The following is a 21,438-nucleotide window of genomic DNA, read 5'->3' as shown; positions in this document are numbered from 1 at the left end:
TGGTATGCATAGATTTTTAACACTGCACTGCTTTCCTATTGGTTACCCCACCTTGTAGCAATAGTTTCATGTGACTATACTTGCAGTATTCTAGACCCTACCAGCACAAATTCTAAAGAGATGAAATACCAACAGCTTTCTCTCCTGCCTATAAATACATGGTAGTTCCTAAGCAACGCCACATTAGATGTCACCAGGCACACTGCAGTATCCTTACAGGGCTGGTAGACACGGTCCCATGGCTCTGTGGAATATGTCCCCTCTTGGAGCTCCACATTCTCTAGATGCAAATAAAATGGCATTAAATCCATGCATTCAGGCACCTTAATCACACCTATATTGTTGTTACTTGCATTGGTAGCAATACAGGTCAGCTGACTGTTTTAATAGCAAACTGTTCACTTGTATAACCAGCAAGTTACTGACAAATCTAAATATATTCCTGGAGATAAGTCTGTGATAAAGGTATCTCACATATTCTGGAGAGAATGTCCTACTCTTCTGCACATACATGCATACACTTGCTGTGAACATGATGCAGGATGCAGAAGAGGAAAGAAAACAAGGTTTATATAAGGAGCAAGGCTTGTCACTCATGTAGAAATGAGACTTTTCATCTCCTTTTTATGATAATCTTTTAGTGTAGGACAAATGAAGTACTTTCTGTTGGTCAGCCATTCCGTTCTGAAAACTCATACTGCCAAATGTAGGAAACTTCAAAAATTAATAGATGTTTCTTGATACCTTTCATGTATCTCTGGATTTAAAATATCAACACGAAAGTGGATTGATGTAGAAATATATTTGAAAGTATTTAAGCTAGGCTGTCAGGCTTTAAATTATCCTGAAATAAATCATTCATTGTCCCTGTTAGTCTACTTCAAATGGGAAAAAAAATTGATCATCTGAATTTCCCCTACCCCCTTATTGTTGGTATGCTAGTAAAATGCATTGGGGCAGTCCAAAGAAGTCCTCATCGTTTATTAAGGAAATGAATTTGGCATTGTGTGAATACTTAATAGATCAATCATCAGCTGATATTCAACAAACTATGAGAACATCAAATATGCTTAAAATCATAGTAGGAAAATCTAAAGGTGATTCAAACTCTTAGTGTTGCCAGGTACAATAAGTACTACTAAACCACTTCTGAGTAGTGAAGAAAGTCTCAAAATAGAAGCAAATCAACACACCATGTTAACAGTTCTTTAAGATTAGCAGTGCATACAGAATTTCACAATACGTCATAAAGCTGACGGACAGTATCCAACAGATTTCATCTCTGGCAATGCCTCTATAAACACACCATTTGAAACCATGCTGCTCAGTAGGATCCTACCGTGGATGTGCCTGTACGTGGACAGGACGTACTCGAAAACTAGGCAGACAAGTCAAAGTCTGAATAAGAAGCTTCGAAACAGGAGCTTCCATTCTCACAAATTGTACCTCAAAGGTAAGCACTTTTTTGCGTGTTATGATCATGATGTAGAGCATTTTGAGATTTCACATAGCACTGATGAATAAAAAAGGCAAATTCTTCTTATTTGTAAACCGCTAGGACTATCAAAGCCCTTTACAGTAATTACTTGTTTTGAAAATGATCAAATGATCTTAGCTTTGTCTTCCCAAGCGCACTATTTAATATTTAAAGTCAAAAGTAGCTCTGTACTTTTTAAATCTAGCTTTTCCATCCTTCTTAGCTTTGCCAGATACAGGAGTTAACTAGTTAAAACAAGCCTATAAAAATGGGCAGGAAAAAAGCAACAAAGTGTAATTGACTCTTCACCACACAAGTAAAAATCACAGTCACAGCTTCATATTTAATGTGGAATCATTTTAAGTATACAATATTTCAAAAGACTCAGAAACTAGTTAAAAAAGGAAAGCCAGCAGAACAAAAACACAGGAAATCCGAAATACATCTTGACCTTATTAATCCTGAAGTTTAGAGTCACATGTCTGAGGAGACAAGTTTTTAGCTTTATGCGAACTAAACTTTGGTATTTAGTTGAACTTGCCACATGAACAGCACCAGTAGCTTTCAAAATAAATAGTAATGGCTACCTAGATGCTGTAGCAGCAAGACATCCCCTTCAAAAAAACAAAAAAAGGACCAAGAACAAGCACATGCTTGGAAGATACATCTCAAAGTTGGACTACAGAAACAAGCCTAATCTTTTTCTAAAGTAATTTTAAAGCACATGCTAATTACTGTTTTTTTGTTATACTGAAATTATTTAAGAAATGTTTCCTACCATGAGAAAGCTTTCCTTATTTACTAATCACACACACAGTCCTCTTAAAATTACACTCTGATGCTTAACAATACTGCGTTACATTTTTCTCTAAGATTCCCTCCGCTTTCTGAGATATCTTATTTGTATTCCCCAGATTCATCCTGTCAGCAGTGAGTGTTGCAAAGGAGAAGTACTGTCCTATTCTAAGATTTATTTAATTAAAAAGGTCAAAGATAAATTCAACCACAAACTGCAGCAGGAGGCCTTCTTAATGAATAGTATCAGAAATGATGAATTATCTTTGTGACATCTGATACTCTCATCAGCCACTGATAAAGTAGTTACCGGAATGTTAGTCTGTGTTAATCTGTGTTTTATAGTTTGCAAATTAAGTGTAATAAACATTGAACAGAGTAAGTGATACTTCAGTTTCCAGTGTGTAACGAATTTTAGTCATTTAATAAATCTTGGTTCTTATTTGCGTGTTTCCACTGTAGTGCTGTGGCAACAAATCACGCCTGTGTATCAGACCCCACGTCAATGGTATGATGTAACTTACACCACTGCTACATTTTAGCTTTTCAAAAGAGACATAAGCATACGCTATGGCCACACCAAGCAATTTTCTGGGTTTTTTGTTTGATAACCTCCACTTATTAATACTTCACTTCTAAAATTTGTATTATTGAAAAAAAATCACAGAAGTTTTATATCTATAAGGAATAACCTCACAGGCACCGATATGACAAACATTTATTTTTTAAGGACTGAGAGGCATTAATATCATGTTGCCAAAAGTTGATGGAAAAGAATGATTTGTCCAAACGGGAAATGCCTGCTTCTACTTATACGTTCAGAAAAGAAAGTCAGAAAGTTATTTTTTGGCCTTGCTATGTCACAAAGTCAATCATACAAAGAACTACGCATTTAACCTAAAATAATAGTTTTAAAGCCCTTCTATTAAAAACAAACATCATGCAAAACTTTAATCAGTTATGCGGCTGCTTTAACTGTTGCAAGATCATACTGTATATATTAGCTTTTATACTGCTAATGCACAACTAACAGCAAATTTGCTTAGATTAACACAAATTTGTCTTAATTACATTATATCACACTAAGACAAATGCCACAAGATTGGCAAAAACATTTAACTGAGCACTCAAACAGCAGGCTAATTGTGTCGTAACCCCTTCGTGTTTAGAAAAAACCATAATCCTGCAGTCTCACTTTACAAAAAAAAAAAAAAGGTTTGTAAAATATTAACTGGGGGGGGAACAGTTTATACTATCGAACACAAGGTAACTTACACAACTAGTGTCAAGAGCAAACAAAAAACCTTCTAAATAAAATGTCAAAATACACATCGCAACAAAAGCACAAATACTGCATTAAATACAGTGAAGATAAGACAACGCACTTGTTCATTAAAAAAAAGGACAAAAAAATAACAAGAGTTACTGAAGTTAGCAATACTTTTAAAGAAAATGCTATAAGGGAAAAAAAACTCAGAACAATTTTTTTCCTATGACAGTTTCCATTTGCAGTCTTTCCATCCATAATATGTCTGATACAGCACATCCATTACAATGTTCAGAATCTCACAGAAGAGCAAGATCGTTCTCTTCCAAATCTAATTTCTGAGTTGGTTTTGGATGTTTTAAACAGACATTATTATGCATGGAGTAAAAACAAGGCAACAAATGGATATTTTATCACCTTCAATCTCAGCATAAAAGATAAACTTTTTTTAAAAGTTATCATAATCTTTTTTGTCTTTTTTTCCTTCTGCTTCAAATCCATCAACTCCATCACTGTCCCTTCTCCTTTTACGATTGTTATGGATGTTGAAGCGTTGATTCATCTGTGGCAATGGATCCATTCCTAAAACTTTGTGAATTTGACGGAATGCAAGGAGTCTCAGTGCAAACTACAAAAAGGGCAGAAAGAAAATATTTCAGTTAGATACAAACATCAATTTTGAATAATTTGTCAAACAATGATTAAATGGTGTAAGTTAATATCCCTCTCACCTCCTGCTATCTACGTTCTTCCTTTCTACAACAAAGTTAACATAACATGTGCATGTCACATTTACTGTGTCAGTTCAAGTCCAGCAGCTAAGACACATTATACTGAATCTGCAAATGTGAAATTCATACAGCAAATTCTACATGCACATATGACTGTGTTGACTTTATTTCTGGAAAGAAGAGAGCGGACTGTGACAGCTATCATGTCATCCAAATTTATTTGCTTTAAACATACTTCACCTTACCTGTGCACTTGAAGTAATATCCTCTCGTTGCTGATCTGTCATTACAGCAAGTGTATCAAAAGGATCCTTTTCACAAGGGTCCAGAAGGCCAGGACCACCTAGAATGGTTATGCTAATTAGTAGCATATCTTTACCTTGATTAAGATTGGAGATTTTTATGTTACTTCAGCATAAGTATAGATACAATGATCAAATTCAACTTGCCTTTAAGGATGATTCCTGAAGATATACACTCAAAAACTCTTCTAAGTGCATCCCCAGGGCTCTGTGGCCCAGTAGCACTGCTGATTGCTTTTTCCACAAGCAACTCCATAGCCTGTAAGAGTAATAAAGCCTGGTTAATTTAGAAGACTGTCTGAAACAGAAGAATGCTGGCACTGTTGTCCAGTCCAGAGCTTTCCATATAGAGATTTTGAAGAACACTGTACAACATAGAAGCATTTCAGTTAAATGGGAAAAAAAAAGGCTGTTAAGAAGAAAGCTGGTGTAAGTATCAGTCTTGATATCTCTCTTTTCACAGGTAGCCTAAAAGTTTTTTATAAGTTTGTACAGTGCTACCCTACCTATTAAGACAGCCAACTTGTCCAAGATTTTTTTGAGTTTGCATGAAAAAAGATGAGTTATCTGAATCTGGCAGCCATATGAATAAAAAATGCACAGTATACCTAATGAGATTAACAGACTATGACAACATGTTTTGTTAGAAGAACACAAACTCAATCAAAAACATAATGGTCTTTTGAAGTTTAATCTAAGTGGTTACTAGCTCCTCAGTTTAACAAAACTGAAGTTTACAGTCCATGTTTTTCCTGGATATAAACTAACAGTAACTCAGATGTTCAACAAATATGAAAAAAAACCCACATGTAATGATCAGCAGACTTTCAAAAATTAACAAATCTAAAAGGGTTTAAATGACTAGCAGCATCTTACATTCTACCTTTTTCCCTCTGAGCCTATTTCCTTTTTTTTTTTTTTTTTTTTTCTTTTGCTTTTCTTAGATACTATTAAAAAACCCCAAAAACTGTAGAAGATATTTGCAGCACTAAGGAATAGCTTTCCTTAGCTTTTTCAGCATTAAATGGATGTTTCAATACTACTTAATTTGCAAACATCTTTTTTTTTTTCCTCTTAGTTTGCAGTTTTTCAAATATTACCTTCTATTTTCAATTTCTAGTAATAAATTCATACAATTTGCTGTTGGCAATGTTGACTACAATTCCTCATTCCTTCCTATTTTCGGCTTGATTTAACTGTTAATTTTCACTTCTTGAACATCACATTACCATGGTCCCACCATATTACCTTGGACCAAGCTTCTCACTTCTATCAACAATAACAGCTGTTTTCAAGCATGAAGCAAAATGTAGCATTAAAGATATAAAAAAAAAAAAAAAAAAAAAAAAGGAGTAATGTCTTTTTGCACTTACTCAAATCTATTTTTTCTGAGTTCAGAACAGGACAATGTGAATTACAATTCCCTGGTGTCTGCGTGCATTAGAGGCTAGATTACATGACTGGAAAACTAACCTTGAATAATCTTGAATGATTCGTAGGACATTGACAAAATTCTTTAAGTTTAGGGGTTTTTTAGGTGTATAAGGAGGCTACTAATATTTTCTGTGTTTAATCTTCTGAAGATCTTGTGTTATTAAAAATAGTGGAGATCTTTTTGAAAAGGTCTTTCACTTGTTACAGGCCACTAACATACACGTCAGGAAAAGTTCTGTATCCAGATCTATAAAATTCCAGCTGTGACTTGCAGAAATCACATAAGTTTAAAAATCACCATTTGTCACTCTGCTGTTTCTTTTGTCAGGAAGACTTTGAGAACAGTCCAGAAGAACAAGTGACTGCACAGATTTCAGTGTTGGTCCACGTCACTCACTAACACAGCCTGTTCTGTCATCCAGTGCCAGAAGCAAATCAGTGAGCCTTCTTGCAGAGAACACAGCTATGCCTGCCACAAATCTTTGTTCCCTTTAGGATGTGCCTCAGAACAATGTGGCAATGAGGAAACAACATCCCTCGTTCTCCATATATGTGTCTTCTCTGTGTTGTGATACTTATAAGGATGCCTTTCTACAAATACACCTGGGGTTATTTTTTGGCAGTTCAGTATCGTGGTAATAACAGAGGTTAGTTAAATATTTTTCTAGTTTTTTTAAGCTGTATTTGTACAGTGTAACTTTCAGAAATGTAGCACAGTAATGAGCAGGATATTTGTACATTACTATAAAAACTTAAACAGAACCCTTTTTATATTTTTCCAGGAACAATCAATGTTATCAGAAGTACTTTAATAAAATTGTCTGCAAGCCTAATGCAGCTGTAAAACTGTTCATTAAAATAATGACAACCACTGAAACTGCCTTGACAATGCTAGCTCTCTTTCTACCAAAAGTGAGGAGTTTATAGTGGGAAGCAGCACACTGCAACAGGGTTTGGTCTGTGAAACAAACCAGTCAGTTTACCTGCATAATAGACATATTTTTGAGAGTTTTTGTTTCATACTAATCTTCTATGGTCAACAAATTGTAAAACAGATTGCATTCCTGGAGAGCATCTTTTAACACACTCAATGCAAAAGGAATTCTCCACGATCCATCTGGAGAAACTATGAGAAGTAAATGAACTCAACCTAGAAACTCATTCTTAAGTGGCACCGATCAAGATGCGAATTTTGACACATCCACTGACCACAACTGTCGTATTTCATCTTGCAGAAGGGTTGTATTAACAATCACAGGAATTACTATGATTTTTTCATTTGTTCTTTAAAGTAGCCTTTCTGTTATCACAGAGTTACCTGGGCACAGACAACTGTTAAATCTCATTTAATAAAGTTAGACAATTTCTAACCAACCACCAGTAGGTGGCTAGAAAACATTAATTTATTTATATACAGTTAAAACAAACATCTATAATAAGGATTGTACCAATAAAAAAATTCATATGAACAAGAAAATTCCTTTGGAAAAAAAAATTCCATCTCCGCATGGCTAAATCTTAGAAAATTAAGTTTCTAGAGGGACTACATAGATTCTCTCTAAATACAAAAACAACAACAAAAAGTACTACTGCATGAAAAGTCTACATTTAATGGCAGTAACCTTTTCCAGTGCCTGTGTACGAATTTCAACAAGACTCATTCAAAGGAACATTACTCACCCAGCTTGGAAAATCAGACCAAGTTGGAACACGCTGACAGAGATCACGAAGAATACGAATGATAATCACACAGGACTGCAGACCATTAGCTCTAGCCTTGAGAGCAATACAAAATCAAATTAATCAATCCCAGCACTAACAGCAAATATGACTTGTTGAAAGACTAAAACACCACTGTTCAATGGAAGCTCAGATCCAAGACTGAAACAAATCATTTTACAAGTTTCCTCCATGAGCTGCCATTTACAGCAGTATTTTATAAAGGGTTAGTAATTTAAGGTGGTAGAAGTCAAAGTGCCCAGGTTATACAAGAATAACATTTCTTGATCCCCTGTACACTTTGACCCATGTTCACTTGTAACAATGAATACAGTATCTTTCTATATTAGAAATAAAAAGGATAAAGTGAAGGTCTAAGAAGTAGGTATAGAGACTGAAAGGTCAAGGGAATCTGTTTGGTTTCTTTATTGTGCCTTTGCCAGAATGCAAAGTCACTAAACCAAACAGTTGCTTCTCACCTTTCATTCCCTACACTCAATGCACTTAAAGAAATAGGAAAAAAAGTCTTAAATCTAAACACAAAGCTTTAAACACATATTCCATTATTTAAAGCAAAGTTACTCTGCAGCCTTATGGAATATATAACAAATATACAATATATGATCACCCCAAGCGAGTCAAACTTTCAACATCGCCTTCTCAAAGAGCAGAAAAAAAAAATCACGTCAAATGAGCCATAACTGCATAAAGCAGCTCCTCCATACTCAACCTTCTACATTTAAATTTAGGGACCAGAAAAATATTAAGTATTATTAGCATGAACAACGCTGAGTGTTTTCAGACAATTAAACACTTATAATGCAACTGAACTTAATCTCTCATAAGGCTACAAGAAGAAAGTAAAATGATGTTCCGAACCTGGAACCACTTAGCGTGGCGTAGAGCAGCCAGAGCGTCAAGGCATTTTTGCCTGTCCAAGACGTCCGGTGGGTCTTTCACCATACCCGAGGTTACATCTAAAATGGATTGAATTGGCAAAATGCAGTGAGGAATGGGTGTTTGACCAGGTGAGCAAGACACTTCCTTAAAGTAGCTTCAATGTCACACATGCCATTTGAATTTTAAACCCTTGAATGAGTGTCAACGTTCCATGAAAGGTATTCAATTAGGACTAGGGCATTAACCAAACGTGAAGATCAAGAGCATAATTATCTTTTTGGTTACTTCCAAATGCATTGCAGATCATGCAACGCCCAGTGCTTCTTTGTTTAAGCTGCCACTAGAAAAATATGTATCCCCTAAAATACTGAAGGAAGGATGGTTGGACACAGTGCACCAGCACAGAGAACACAAGACAGAAGGAACACAAAAATCCACTTTAACCAAGTAGAAACATTCAAACTTAGGCTTCTTGTACATTTTAACTGTCTCCTGTTTTTTGGGACCTAGACCTCAAAAGAAAAGTACTGAAACATCTCAAAAAAACCTAGATGTTTTGTAGCAATATTACTATTATACTTCATGAGAACGTAATGATTTTGCTTTAAAAGCTGACTGTAAGAACTGGAAATGCTCTTCAATATTACAGAGTTACACTGCTTTTTAAGTACCCTCTGTTATTCAGACAAATTAACACCTCAATCCATGACATATGTGCTCCAAAATAACTTAAAATGCAAAGAAAGGGGACTCCTTAAGACTTAGTGGAAAAAAAGCAAAGCAAGGAATAGTTTAAAAAACAAAGCATAACGTCTGAAAGACGAAGAGAATTCAGAAGATCCCATTTATTAAATATTCAGAAAATTAATTGACAAGCTGACTGCTTAGTTACGTAAATGGAAGAGATCACAACGCCATTTTGGAAGTGGTTTTATCAACAGGAACCACTGAATAGAGTGAAATTGTATCTTCAGGTTATTTTCAGTTGTAAGGCTACACTGTAGCAATCAACTTTAAAAATTAATGTATTAATTATGAAATTGGCCACTGGGACTAGCAATAAGGAATATTGGTAGCATAACTGGTAACGTAACATAGGAAGAAGCAAAAAGCCCTCTCTCAATGGCACACGTTTCACAGGAGATGGCTATATGAAAGAATATAGTTTGTGGCAGCAAGACGTAAATTTAGGTAAGTCACTTGTAGTGATGCTGCAGAAAGACAGCTCTGAAGCTGCCACTTAGTTTACTAGAAAAGCAGAATAAATAGTTGGATACCTTCCTGAGTACAAGAAGCTGTAAGTAAGTATAGTGCTACAAATTTCCGATACTACAGTTAAATTTAAGCTGAAGTACTGCATTTAGATTTAGGCATCTTCATATGATAGTCTTATTGCTCTGAACAGAATTAAGTAAAAAAGTATTTCAAAATAAGAACCAGATTGAGAAGAATACCGTTATCTTCTCACAAAAATACTCAAACATAGGGACCATATGTTAAAGTGGAAAGAAGGAACTAAAAAAGCATTTACGAAGCAAATGAACACATTTAAAGAGGTATTTAAAACAGAACAAAAAATAACCAAACACAAACAAAACAAAATGAAACTAAACCCCAAACCTATGCAAGAGAGGTGCCAGGTAAGATAACTGACAAAGTGAGCACAACTTGGATAATAGAGACAAGAGATACACTAAGAGAAATCCTACAGAAGAAAAGAGTGGCAAAGTAAAGTTGAGAAATTTAAAGCAGAAGTATGGTTTCGGTGGGCCTAATTGTTCATTATTTACATTCTTCTAAAATTAATATGCAATGAGGTGACATTGCAAATTTTCAGCACAATTCACTACATTATTTTATACTCCTCTTACTTGACTTCTAGCTCTCAAAAACTCCAAAGCTGGAAAATAATTTTACAAAAAAGTATTACACTACTAAGTGCATAGAAGAGAATCCTATTCAATGCCAGAAATGTAAATCTAAAACGTGCTACCAATGTAGGAAGAATGTATGAACAGAATACCCTTGAAACTTAAAAGACTGTAAAAGTCAGAAGTTGCCAAGGCACCTCTCGTGTTGAGAAAATACTGATTGGAAAAAAAAAAAAAAAAAAAAAAAAAAGGAAACTCTTGTAATATTTAATCTGTGGATTTTTGCATCTGTTTCACGTCGTAGGATTAACCCCTTAATGACTATTTAACTAAATTCAGACCCCAACCTACCACCCTGTTACACTAAGGCACAGAGTTGAGTTAATTTACAAAACTCAATCGTGAATTCTCACCCTATGTAACATATTTATAACTAGTCTAAGCATAAGGGGTTAATCTTGAGTTAGACATGCCGTGTCCACACTACTTCTTCATTAAAAGTTAACAGGTATATCAATTTCGTAGCATTATTATGCGAAATATATATTACCCAGTCAACTGTTTCAAAACTAGTGTGAACACTGCTGAATTCTAGGAGAGAGACAAGGACAAAAAGAAAAACGAAACGAACAAACAAAAAAATAAACACAAAGTAACAGTAGATGCTAGGACGATGCATCCAAACCCCCTTTCTTTGTAAAGTATGGCAGGTGTGACAGTGAGCTTTTGAAAACCTTGGTCAAAAATCCTTCCGATGTCTTGGCGGCAACCCCTGACAGGAATCAAGTCTCTTTGCTAGAAGGCTTTGGACCGGGGCTGTTAGCTAAGGATAAAAAAAACCACGCGCACACATGTATAGATATGTACACTTTGCTTGCTGAAGGAAAGACTCCACAGCAGGGGTTAGAACAATTATATCAGATTTGGGAAACTGTCAAACGCAGAACACTGTAAAGAACAGTAGCTATGCGGTTAACAATTTTATATCACGCCGTATTTTTTATCATGTAATAGATTGTTATACATCGAACGTAATTCTTCTCTGTGTGTAAGTCTCAGTCTCGTCTTTACTCAAACTGGTTCTTCCGGTAAAGCCTTCCTTATCACCTGAACTAGCTCCCCAAGCGAGCTAAAAAAAGAAAACTTGTAACCATTGTTAAGACACAGAGCATGAGAAGCTGCAGTAAGAAAAAGAACACAAAACACGCACTGTTATAACTCTGCAGCAAATAAGCAGCAGTCTTCATAATAAGGCCTTCTTTGCTGCAACAATTTGCAATTCAGTCTTCTATTTTCTCGTTTCAAGAGTGAACTTTACTGAACATCTATTTCATACTGCTCAGTGTCTTGGAGAGAAATCTAACTTGATTTTGCTTGCCCAGAGGCAGAACTGCATTCAGCAGAGAATAAACTCACAGTGATCATTTTAACTCAAGAGTGGGTCAGACAAAAATACAAATTTGTTTCCTTTTGGAGGCATAAATTGAGGAATTAATTGTAGGCATCTTGTTTTTATTTTTGGCTTGTATAATGTAATTTTAGACCGCAAGCAATTTAACTGCAATTGAGTAGTGTGGCAAAATCAATACTGCAGTTTTTGCATAGCACATTAGCATGGTGTTCAAGGTTAAATTCTTTTAACGATTATCTGACTTAATAATCAAAGGCATTGAATGAAAGTATTCTCTATAAACTTAAGCAATATGCAAAGTCAGATTGAACACAGACCAACCAAGAGTCATGTCACACCTGAGATTGCCAAATCCTGAGTACTACTGACTGGATGTGACAGTCTACGTATAAAGCATTTATAGGTAGGTGTAATAGGCATCAGCTTAACAATCACGTACAAAGTACTCTTAACTGCTCTTCAGAAGACGTCCGAACTACATGAGACATCTGGAATTCTCTCTGATTACGCAGGATGACTTTGTTAACTGAGTTTGCTTATGGTGCACTAGTCACAGTCACAGAACATAACTAATGCAGTATAAAAACCTCAAATATTTTAGAGGACGTGTAATGATGAGATAAAATAAAAAAACAACTGTAGCTTATATAAATATGTACATACAGAAGCACACATATACATAAATGTGTACAATTTTCTCAACCTGCATGAGAAGCATTAAAATAATCTCAGGCCTCCTATTTGTAGGTTCACTGTCAAACACCAGAGCCGTGTTTGCCATGATGTCTTTCAACTATGAAAGTACAGGATTAAAAGGAAACAAACGTTAGTTTTATCTGACCCGGAGACAAAAAGAACCAATGTACTGCAGACATTAATCATGCTTGTTGGCTTAAAAGCTTTTCAAGCTTTGAAAGTGTTACAGAATAGACCCTAAAGCAACACTGCTGGCACCAGAGAAACTGTGGACTTCAGAAACATAAATTGATTTATGAACACCACCTTCTCCTTCAGCTCAGTGACAAGCTGTTTCTTACTATACTAGTCTGGGTTTGCCAGTTGGATATGAGACTTATCATAATACCAAAAGCCTAAAATGTACTCAAAAAGCACTACAGACCAAAAAAAAAAAACAAACAAAAAAACAACCTCAGAGAGCTGGAAAAAATTGCACTTTTAAAGTCAGAAGTGCTATTACCATCAAAAGTATTACACAAGAGCATTTTAAGTGCCAATGCTAATTGGAATGTGTAAGTGATGGCAATACTGATCCAGTTTAAATCCAAAAACATGTGATTTGGTTTTCTAAAAGGATACAATCTTTCTTTCAAAGCAAGACTGCTCTAGAATGCAGTTTATAGCCACTTGCAACTGAATGCTTAGTTCTTCACTTAATCAAAATGACGAGGGAAAAAAATAATCAAAGTCTGTACCTTTTCCAGAAAGCTGAGGTTGGACATAAAGTTAGAATTTTAAAAAATTAAATAAATGCATCATGTAAGTATTTATTTTAACCAACTGTTGTCTACCAAGACTGGTTGTTGAAAAACAAGGTTTCAATCAGTGTTGTGCCAGCATGTTACCTTCCAGGACCTTAATGCCATCTTAAGCAGAATAGATAAACATATCAAAATACATAGGAGAGAGGTAATATCTTTAACAACTTCCCAACCTCCTTCCCTCATGTTCTCCTCCCGAATGACTGGAGATGTCAGTGTGATAGTAACTTGCATTTTGGGTTCCACACACGAATTTAAAATTATCGCTGCTTCTGGGACTGCACACTTGATATCGTATTTCTCAGGACTTATAACCTAAACATTGGGAAACAGAGATTTCTATTAGCAGATAGCCAAGGCAAGTATGGGGAAGAAAATGGATTTCAACACATCTTTTTAACGGAAGGACAGAAATGCAGTAATAATTATACAATGCAGATACATTTTCAAGGAAGTCACAGCATATCCAATTAAAAAGAAACCTATAAACATAGAGATATATATAGATATGGATTTACTGTTACCAAATCTGCTGTCAACAAGCACGCAAAAGAAAAAGCACTACTCATAAAGAGAATTCACATGCAAAATAAGTTATTTAACATGAATCTTAACAGCATTTAGAAGAAATCCTCACAGCCACTTGAAATGTGAACTGTGTATGTCTCCCATTTGAATACAGCAGCCACAAAGCTGCAGCAGTTCCTCTCTCCAGCTCTCACTTTTACAGGCTGAGTACTGTTCTGAGTACTAAGGATGCTATCACAGCATCCTCAGATAGGAACAAAGGGCAAGACAGACACCCAGGGAAAATGTCACAATAACAAAACGGGTATTCTAAATTGTTTCTTGCTACTATATTTAATAGTTCTACTTCAAGAAGCAACAGGCCTATCAGTCATCTCCTTCCACAAACTAGAGGTGATTTGTTTGCATAGACAGACCAAGGTGTACAATTTTTAATTCTTCTTGTTTTGTTACTTGGAGCAGGACCCAATATTATTTTCGAATTAATCTGATCCTGCTAACACTTCTACCGTGCTACTGATTATGCCATGCAATTCACTGAGTTGTACTGAAAGACTGATGCTACGGCAAGACTTCTATAATGACGGCGGGCAGACTTGGTTTCAGTAGGGAGCAATGGAGCTACAGACTTTACGTATTTGTTACTTACGGAAGTATTGCAAATGTTTTATATGAATTCCACTCAACATGCAACTAAAACTGCATGTTTGATTTGGGAATTTTTTTGTAATTAAAAAGCTACAAGACTTATTTTATTAACTTCCTTGTGGAACCTCAAAGCATAAACACTGAAAAGAAACAGGCCTTAATTCAGAACTTTGACCTTCAGGCAGCAAACTTCCTTTTTAACACTGCAGTAACAGAAATTCTTCCTTGGCTCATTTTTATTTGACAGCTAAATGGAATCTATTAAATGATGATTGATACTACATTACTAGCATAAGCATCTAGAAACCTGTAAACCCACAAGACGGAAGAAGTAAAACATACAGCATGGTCATTGAATTCAGATGGAAAATCAGAAGAAACTGAACCTGAGCTAGGAAATGCAGCAATCAGCTTAAAGAACACGACATATTCTATGAAATGATTTTTTTAAAAAAACAGTATCACCTAAAAATCAAATAAAAAAATCTCAATTCTACTCACTGCAAGTTGTTTGGGAAGATTCTCAGCAATACGGCAGAGTAATGTCTTTGAAGGCTTCTCAGCACATAACAAAACAAGATTAACGTTTCTATCCCCACGGAGCAGCAAGCCTTTAGCCAAAACGCCTACCCGTAAAACTCCTTTCAAAGCTCTGCGAAGTAAATTATAGTTAAAAGCTGCATTCAAAGTAGAATTATAACCTTACAATTAATCCTGAAGATAGAAAAATGAAATAAAACAGGACTATTCCTCATCCACTTGAGGACAGAGTCAGTATTAAAAATCGCTATATCAAAACCTCACAAGAACAGGATCCATGCAAGCACTGAGAACAGTCTGAGAAAAAATATAAAATGACTTTCAGAACAAAAGATTAATTTCTCAAAAAAGAAAAATACCTGTCTTTACTGCCATCTTTTTTATCATCTCCCTCTTTGCTCTTGTTTTTTTCATTGTCAGTCATGTTGTCAGAAACAAGTTTCAAAGCACGCTCAGTAATAGAAACAATTTTTTGGACTGCCTGAAGTTCTTCCTCTGTTGGATATATTGCTGCATGTTTGGTCATCACATAGCGGTCATCAGAGGAGTCAGGGCGACGCAGAGGCTAAATAGAGGAAAAAAGAGTATTTCTGAAATGTGTGCATATTTCAAAGTTCACGGAATATTCAACCCTCAAATCACTTAAATGCAATAAAACACAAACCATGTCCACAGCTAACACTCCTCACAAACAAGCTGTGGTCCTGCTGAGCATGCACTCACTCCATGACTTTCAGATGACTGGTAAGGTATTAACATGACAAGTCTCAAGATAAACTTATATAGTGAATTTAGTAACCATAGAATAATAGAATCATAGAATGGGCTGGGTTGAAAAGGATCAGTGATCATCCAGTTTCTAACACACTGTTATGTGCAGGGTCACCAACCACCAGACCAGGCTGCCCAGAGCCACATCCAGCCTGGCCTTGAATGCCTCCAGGGATGGGACATCCACAGCCTCCTTGGGCAACCTGTTCCAGTCTCCCCACCCTCTGTGTGAAAAACGTCTTCCTAATATCTAATATCTATTCTAACCTAATCCTCCCCTGTCTTAGTTTAAGACCATTCCTTCTTGTCCTATCACTATCAGCCCTTGTAAACAGTCATTCCTCCTCCAGTTTATACGCTCCCTTCAAGTACTGGAAGGCCACAATGAGGTCTCCCTGGAGCCTTCTCTCCTCTAAGCTAAACAAACCCAATTCCCTCAACCTTTCCTCATAGGAAATATGCATCCAACCCTCTGATCATCTTAGTGGCCCTCCTTGAACTCCACATCCTTCCCGTACTGGGAACCCCAGGCCTGGACACAGTCTTCCAGATGGGGCCTCGCAAGAGCCAAGTAGAGGGAGACAATCATCTCCCTCTCCCTGCTGGCCACCCCTTTTGGATGGAGCCCTGGGCAGCCCGATCTGGTGGGTAGCAACCATGCCCACAGAATTTGCATTGGAACTGGATCGGCGTTAACATCCATTCCAACCCAAACCGTTCTATGATTCTATGGTGATTCTAACCCTCCTTTGGGACTAATGAACTAGCCACTTCTTACTCATACATCTGTCCACAATCATAAAATGTTCTGGGTTGGAAATAATCTTTAGAGATCAAGAAAATAATGTTCTATAATGCAGTAATACAGAAATCCATAATCACATGTATTTCATAAGAATCAGTATTTGCCTTTGAGGCATGCTTTCTTAGGTGGACTTATGTTGGAAGACAGGTTCACATATAATTTTTTGTTTATCATCCAAATACTTTACTAAGAAATACCGGAGAAAATGCAGCACTGAGTAATTTCGGTCCTTAACTGTGCCTCCTGGTAAGTAAGATTTCCCCCCTTAAGTTAAGAAACTCACAGCTGGTCCTTGTGGCTGAGGAGGCATTCCTGGTCTCACTCCCAGCAGGCCAAGAGGTCCTGGAGGTCCATGAGGATATCCTCCATCTGGTATTCTACGACGGTCATCCCAATGATGCTGCTCTTCCTCCATTCTCCTCCAGTACATGTCCTCTTCGTACCGCCTGAAGTGCATCAAACAAAGCATTCTCTTTAAACAGCCATTTGAACTTCCAAACACTGTAATGAATTCTTCGATGTCCTCTCTAACCCATTTCTAGTAGTCATCTACAGATACCAGGAAACTCCAGAAGGTAAATAAAAATGAATGGCTTTTTGAAAGTCAGTCTCTTTATACCAAAGTAGTTCTATTAAGTCTACATTTCTCAGAAGAGGTCAACACTAATAAACAAAAAATCCTAGAGGGTTAACAACTATTTAATTCAGAACAAGTTAGTATAGAGCTGCCATAACATTCAAAAGCACCAACTCCAGAGGCACCAACTAGCTTTATGTGAATTTCACTGCAGCCTTGTCTCACTGGTGTAAATGCATTTACCTCATTTCCATCCTCCAGCGTTCTTCCTCTTCTCGTCTTCTCCAGTATTCTTCTTTCTGCATCTGTTTCCTCATCTTTTCTTCTTGAATTTTTCTTGCTCGAATGCTGGGCTTCACTTCTACTTGTAGATCTGGGTTTACTTTTTTCTAGTTAAAAAATAAAATAAAATAAAATAAACTGTTTTCCTCTCATCTCTGTTAAAAGTTTTTCTGGAATGTTTAACACACACTACTTTTGCACAGTAACATCAGGAGGAATAAACTATAGTCTTAGAACTACATAGAGTAGTTCAAGAAAAATGTTTCCACTAATTTGAAGAATTAATATATTACACATAGCATAAATTCCTTTTTCACTTGCCTCAAGAACCAAGCAATTTAAGATGAAAATGCTTCACGTAATACCTAATAATTTACTGTTCGTTCTGTAGCTGGTGACTAATCTGTAGCTAGAAAAAAAAATTTTCTTCTTAACATTGTGTGCTTCCTGATACCCTGTTCCTGAAAGAACATATTCACAAATTACTGAAAATATTTTTCTGGTAATTCTCTTTCATCCTTTTCAAGATTATGCAGGCCCATTACATTTCCAGTAACCACAGCAGATTGTTCTTACAAAATTTCATAAAAACCAAAATACACACTGTACATCTCTCTGCATTCATGACTGAAAAAAACGTTTGTTTCTCATGTCTCCACAAAGGGTTTATGTTGTCTACCCAAACAAAATTTTTCAGAAAATATTAATATAATTAGTATAATTACATTTATATATAATGTATAATTAATATATATGAAAAACGTAACACTATATATAATTATATGATAATTATATATATGTAATTAATATAACAACAACAAAAAGTATATTATATAATCAATACACATGAAAATAAAGCTATCCAGAAACACTTTTACAGTGTTTGAAATTAATGGTAAACAACGCAGAAGAACCCTGATCTGCTTGCATATGTTGTACTATATTTTAACATTGCAAACGTTCCCAAATATAGTGTTCAAAATTAAAAAATAAATAAATAAATAAAAATAAAAAATAAAAATGCATTTCCAATCTGCTTAACTTATTTAAAAACTATAAAGAAAATAACTAGAAGGTGAATATATTTCTCTACCTTTTCATGTGCTGTTTACTCAGAACACTTAATCTCGTAATCCTTAACGTCAGACCATTCAATTAGTCAGCTGACATCTGGTAGATTTTCAGACAGAAGCACAAGGATTTCTACTAACCTTATATTGGAGTCTGTGCCTCCTTCCTTTTAAGTGCATCTCCTTGGCATTAGGGTCATTAAAACTGCATTCACAAAGTTTGCAGTGAAAGCGGATCACCTTTCCTTCATCATTTCTTACCTGGAAAATAAAATTATAATACATGTTTCTACGGGTTTTGATTTTTAAACCCAAAACCAATGCAAAAATTAATTTAACTCAGTTATATTGGATACTGTTTGATTACAACACAAATTAAAATACTTGTTTTGAAATAAGAAAAACTAGATCTTTCAGTTCTATCAGAGACACCAGTGTGCTTGCTTATGAAAAGAGTTCTTCCATTCAAAAGAACAGGCAGCTTAAAACCTGAACATGAATACACTGAGCTGAAGTCAGTAATTGCAAATCTGCAAAATATGAAAAACTGACATCAAATTCTGATCCTATATACAGTTCATCTCACCAACATGAACAGTGTCTCACTAAACTCAAAACAAAAATACACAATACAATAATGTAAGCATATAAACAAGCCTTTTCAGGTTCAATGTTTGTTTCATTCTGAACAATTTTTCACCAAAACATCTAAAAAAAATCGCCACAAATTGTCATATTAATACCTCCTCCACATAGTCATGTCCCACTGGCTGGACATCACTTTGCAAGGCAGCAAGAGTTGTAGGAGGCACTGATTCAGCTGCAGTGTCTGGTTTCACTTCCTGTGTTTGTACAGTGGCAGTGGGAGTTGCTTTAACACTTTCAGCCGATTTCATTTCTTCCAGTTTACTTCCTGTTGTCTGAAGCTTATTGCCACCTAGAAATCAAAATTTTTCAATTTTTAGCTTCCATCAAATGAGATTATGATTACACGTGATATGCACACTGATGATTTCATTTGCAAGTATCAACGTCCCGGGCAAAGCATAAGAAGCCTTTTAAAACTAATTAAAATTTAAATATGCTGAAATTACAATTAAACAGGGTTTTGTTTTGAATAAATATATACTTAAAAACATCTAAGCAACTTGAACACTTAGTATTAGCTTTTCTATTTTAGCATGAAAAACTTTATTGCACAAATGCAATTTATGTAATAGAAGTTACGTAACTGTAATTTTAATCATTTTCATGCTTTTTTAAAAGTGACAGAAATTAGAGGGAACAGTTTAGCAAAGATATTCTAATGATCTCTTTTCATCATCAGATATTATTTTTGTAAACGGATGAAAAAAGGTAATTAAAACCATATGTTTGTGTTAGCAAAGGTACTATGCTCTTGCTGTTGCAACTGCATGGAGTCTTTCGTTCAAGAGCAGGATAAGCTTATTTTGGAACATCTGCTTCTCATCTCTGAAAGTCTGTCATGCTCATTACAGAAGTTTCCATGCTACATTTCCACTACTACAAGGACGTCCCAGTTGCCCAGTTACCAACTATCAATGTACTTTAACAGCCCAGGCTACAAGCTGAAATTAGGGCCAGCTGGACTATAGACTGCTGTACTCCAGAAGCTACTACACTCTTATCAAGTATGAAGAAGCTTCCAGGAAAGGCAGAGATAACAGGACAGAAAACATCATAAATTGTGAAGCAAAACTTTTATACGCATCTTTATTTTCACCTATCAGTAATTCTCTTAATTACAACAGTTATTCATGCATAATTAACTAAATACATTTGTATTTGCTACAGTAAGATCTTAAAAAAAAACTATGGAATAGGTTAGGTTTCAAAATAAAGACTGACTTCTGTACTTGCCAACAAAGTTTATTTTCGGTGTAGATATTTTCTTTACTGCTATATTAGCAGCAGTTGAAGATGTTTTGTTGTTGGACGCTGTGTTAAGTGGTGTGTTTGCCGTGGGAGTAAGAATTTTCACTGCAGAAGATGCAACAGAGGAGTTCACAGTACTGCTGCTAGTTGCTATGCTTGAAGCAGAGGCAGCTGGTTTGGAAGCAGACGTGGATGTTGAAGAAGTAGCCTGGGTAACTACATTTGGTTCAGTCGAAGGAATGGGTTTGCCAAGTTTTGTGTGCAATTTTACTACCTGTAAGAATACAAAGAAATTCATATCACCTGCCTGGAAAAACTAGAAAAAATGAACTTAAAGCTTATGGAAGCTGTAACACAAACATGAATGTAACACCAAAGAAAAAAATCAGTAACTAGAAAGTTAGCTACTGCTTCTTAACAAAAAGTGATCTTGGGATAAAAAGGACGGAGATGTAGAAGTTTCTGTCATCTGAAACTAGAAAATATTTAATCATCATCTCAGATTGCTTATTTTCATCACAATCGAAGTTATTTAATTCAAATTCAGGAACATCGTATCTTTTGATCACTATCTTTTAAGAATATTGAAAGAACTGCCAAATTATCTAGCAAATTTGAAGAGATTAGTTAGGGAAAGGTTGTTTCTTTTTTCTATTTTTTAAAAATACAGATCTGCAGAGATGATTAAGGAGGACGTGAGAGGAGTACTTCAGAGCTCCTTAAAGTTCATAGAAAGCAAAGAGGCACAATGCTTATTCTTGAAATTAATGCTTCAGGCAGAGTAGCAGTTCCTTTTACAGGCAGCTGATCACCACTGGAGAGAGTAATACAGGGGTTTCATAAAAACCAAATACACACAATGAAAGCTAAAGTTTAAGAAAGATTTGAAAACAGCAAGAAAACTCTGCTTTTATC

The 21,438-nt window shown here is 35.7% G+C and overlaps 1 protein-coding gene across 3 annotated transcripts in view; it reads right to left on the bottom strand.

Annotated features, from left to right (window-relative positions):
* Positions 1–960: 960 nt before the first annotated feature.
* Positions 961–21,438, bottom strand: part of ZFR (zinc finger RNA binding protein) — a 41,737-nt gene continuing 21,259 nt past the window's right edge. The window contains exons 8-20 of one of the 3 annotated variants that reach the window (XM_042825677.1): positions 20,497–20,797; positions 19,371–19,564; positions 18,769–18,888; positions 17,519–17,664; positions 16,982–17,144; positions 15,482–15,687; positions 15,084–15,234; positions 13,580–13,721; positions 8,605–8,702; positions 7,687–7,782; positions 4,720–4,831; positions 4,516–4,613; positions 961–4,167 (exon numbers count right to left, since the gene is read on the bottom strand). In XM_042825677.1, the coding sequence (XP_042681611.1) occupies positions 3,988–4,167; positions 4,516–4,613; positions 4,720–4,831; positions 7,687–7,782; positions 8,605–8,702; positions 13,580–13,721; positions 15,084–15,234; positions 15,482–15,687; positions 16,982–17,144; positions 17,519–17,664; positions 18,769–18,888; positions 19,371–19,564; positions 20,497–20,797 (2,007 nt within the window). In that variant the 3' untranslated portion in view covers positions 961–3,987. Of the gene's footprint in view, positions 4,168–4,515; positions 4,614–4,719; positions 4,832–7,686; positions 7,783–8,604; positions 8,703–13,579; positions 13,722–15,083; positions 15,235–15,481; positions 15,688–16,981; positions 17,145–17,518; positions 17,665–18,768; positions 18,889–19,370; positions 19,565–20,496; positions 20,798–21,438 lie in introns of those variants that run through there. The other 2 variants (XM_042825678.1, XM_042825679.1) reach the window with 2 other exon arrangements.

This window comes from Centrocercus urophasianus, unplaced genomic scaffold (genome assembly GCF_019232065.1).
Source record: "Centrocercus urophasianus isolate 14NV4802_14NV808 unplaced genomic scaffold, USGS_Curo_1.0 seq_25, whole genome shotgun sequence".
NCBI classification, from domain to species: domain Eukaryota; kingdom Metazoa; phylum Chordata; class Aves; order Galliformes; family Phasianidae; genus Centrocercus; species Centrocercus urophasianus.
The sequence above is the reverse complement of the archived record's forward strand: the minus strand, read 5'-3'. Positions and strand labels throughout refer to the sequence as shown.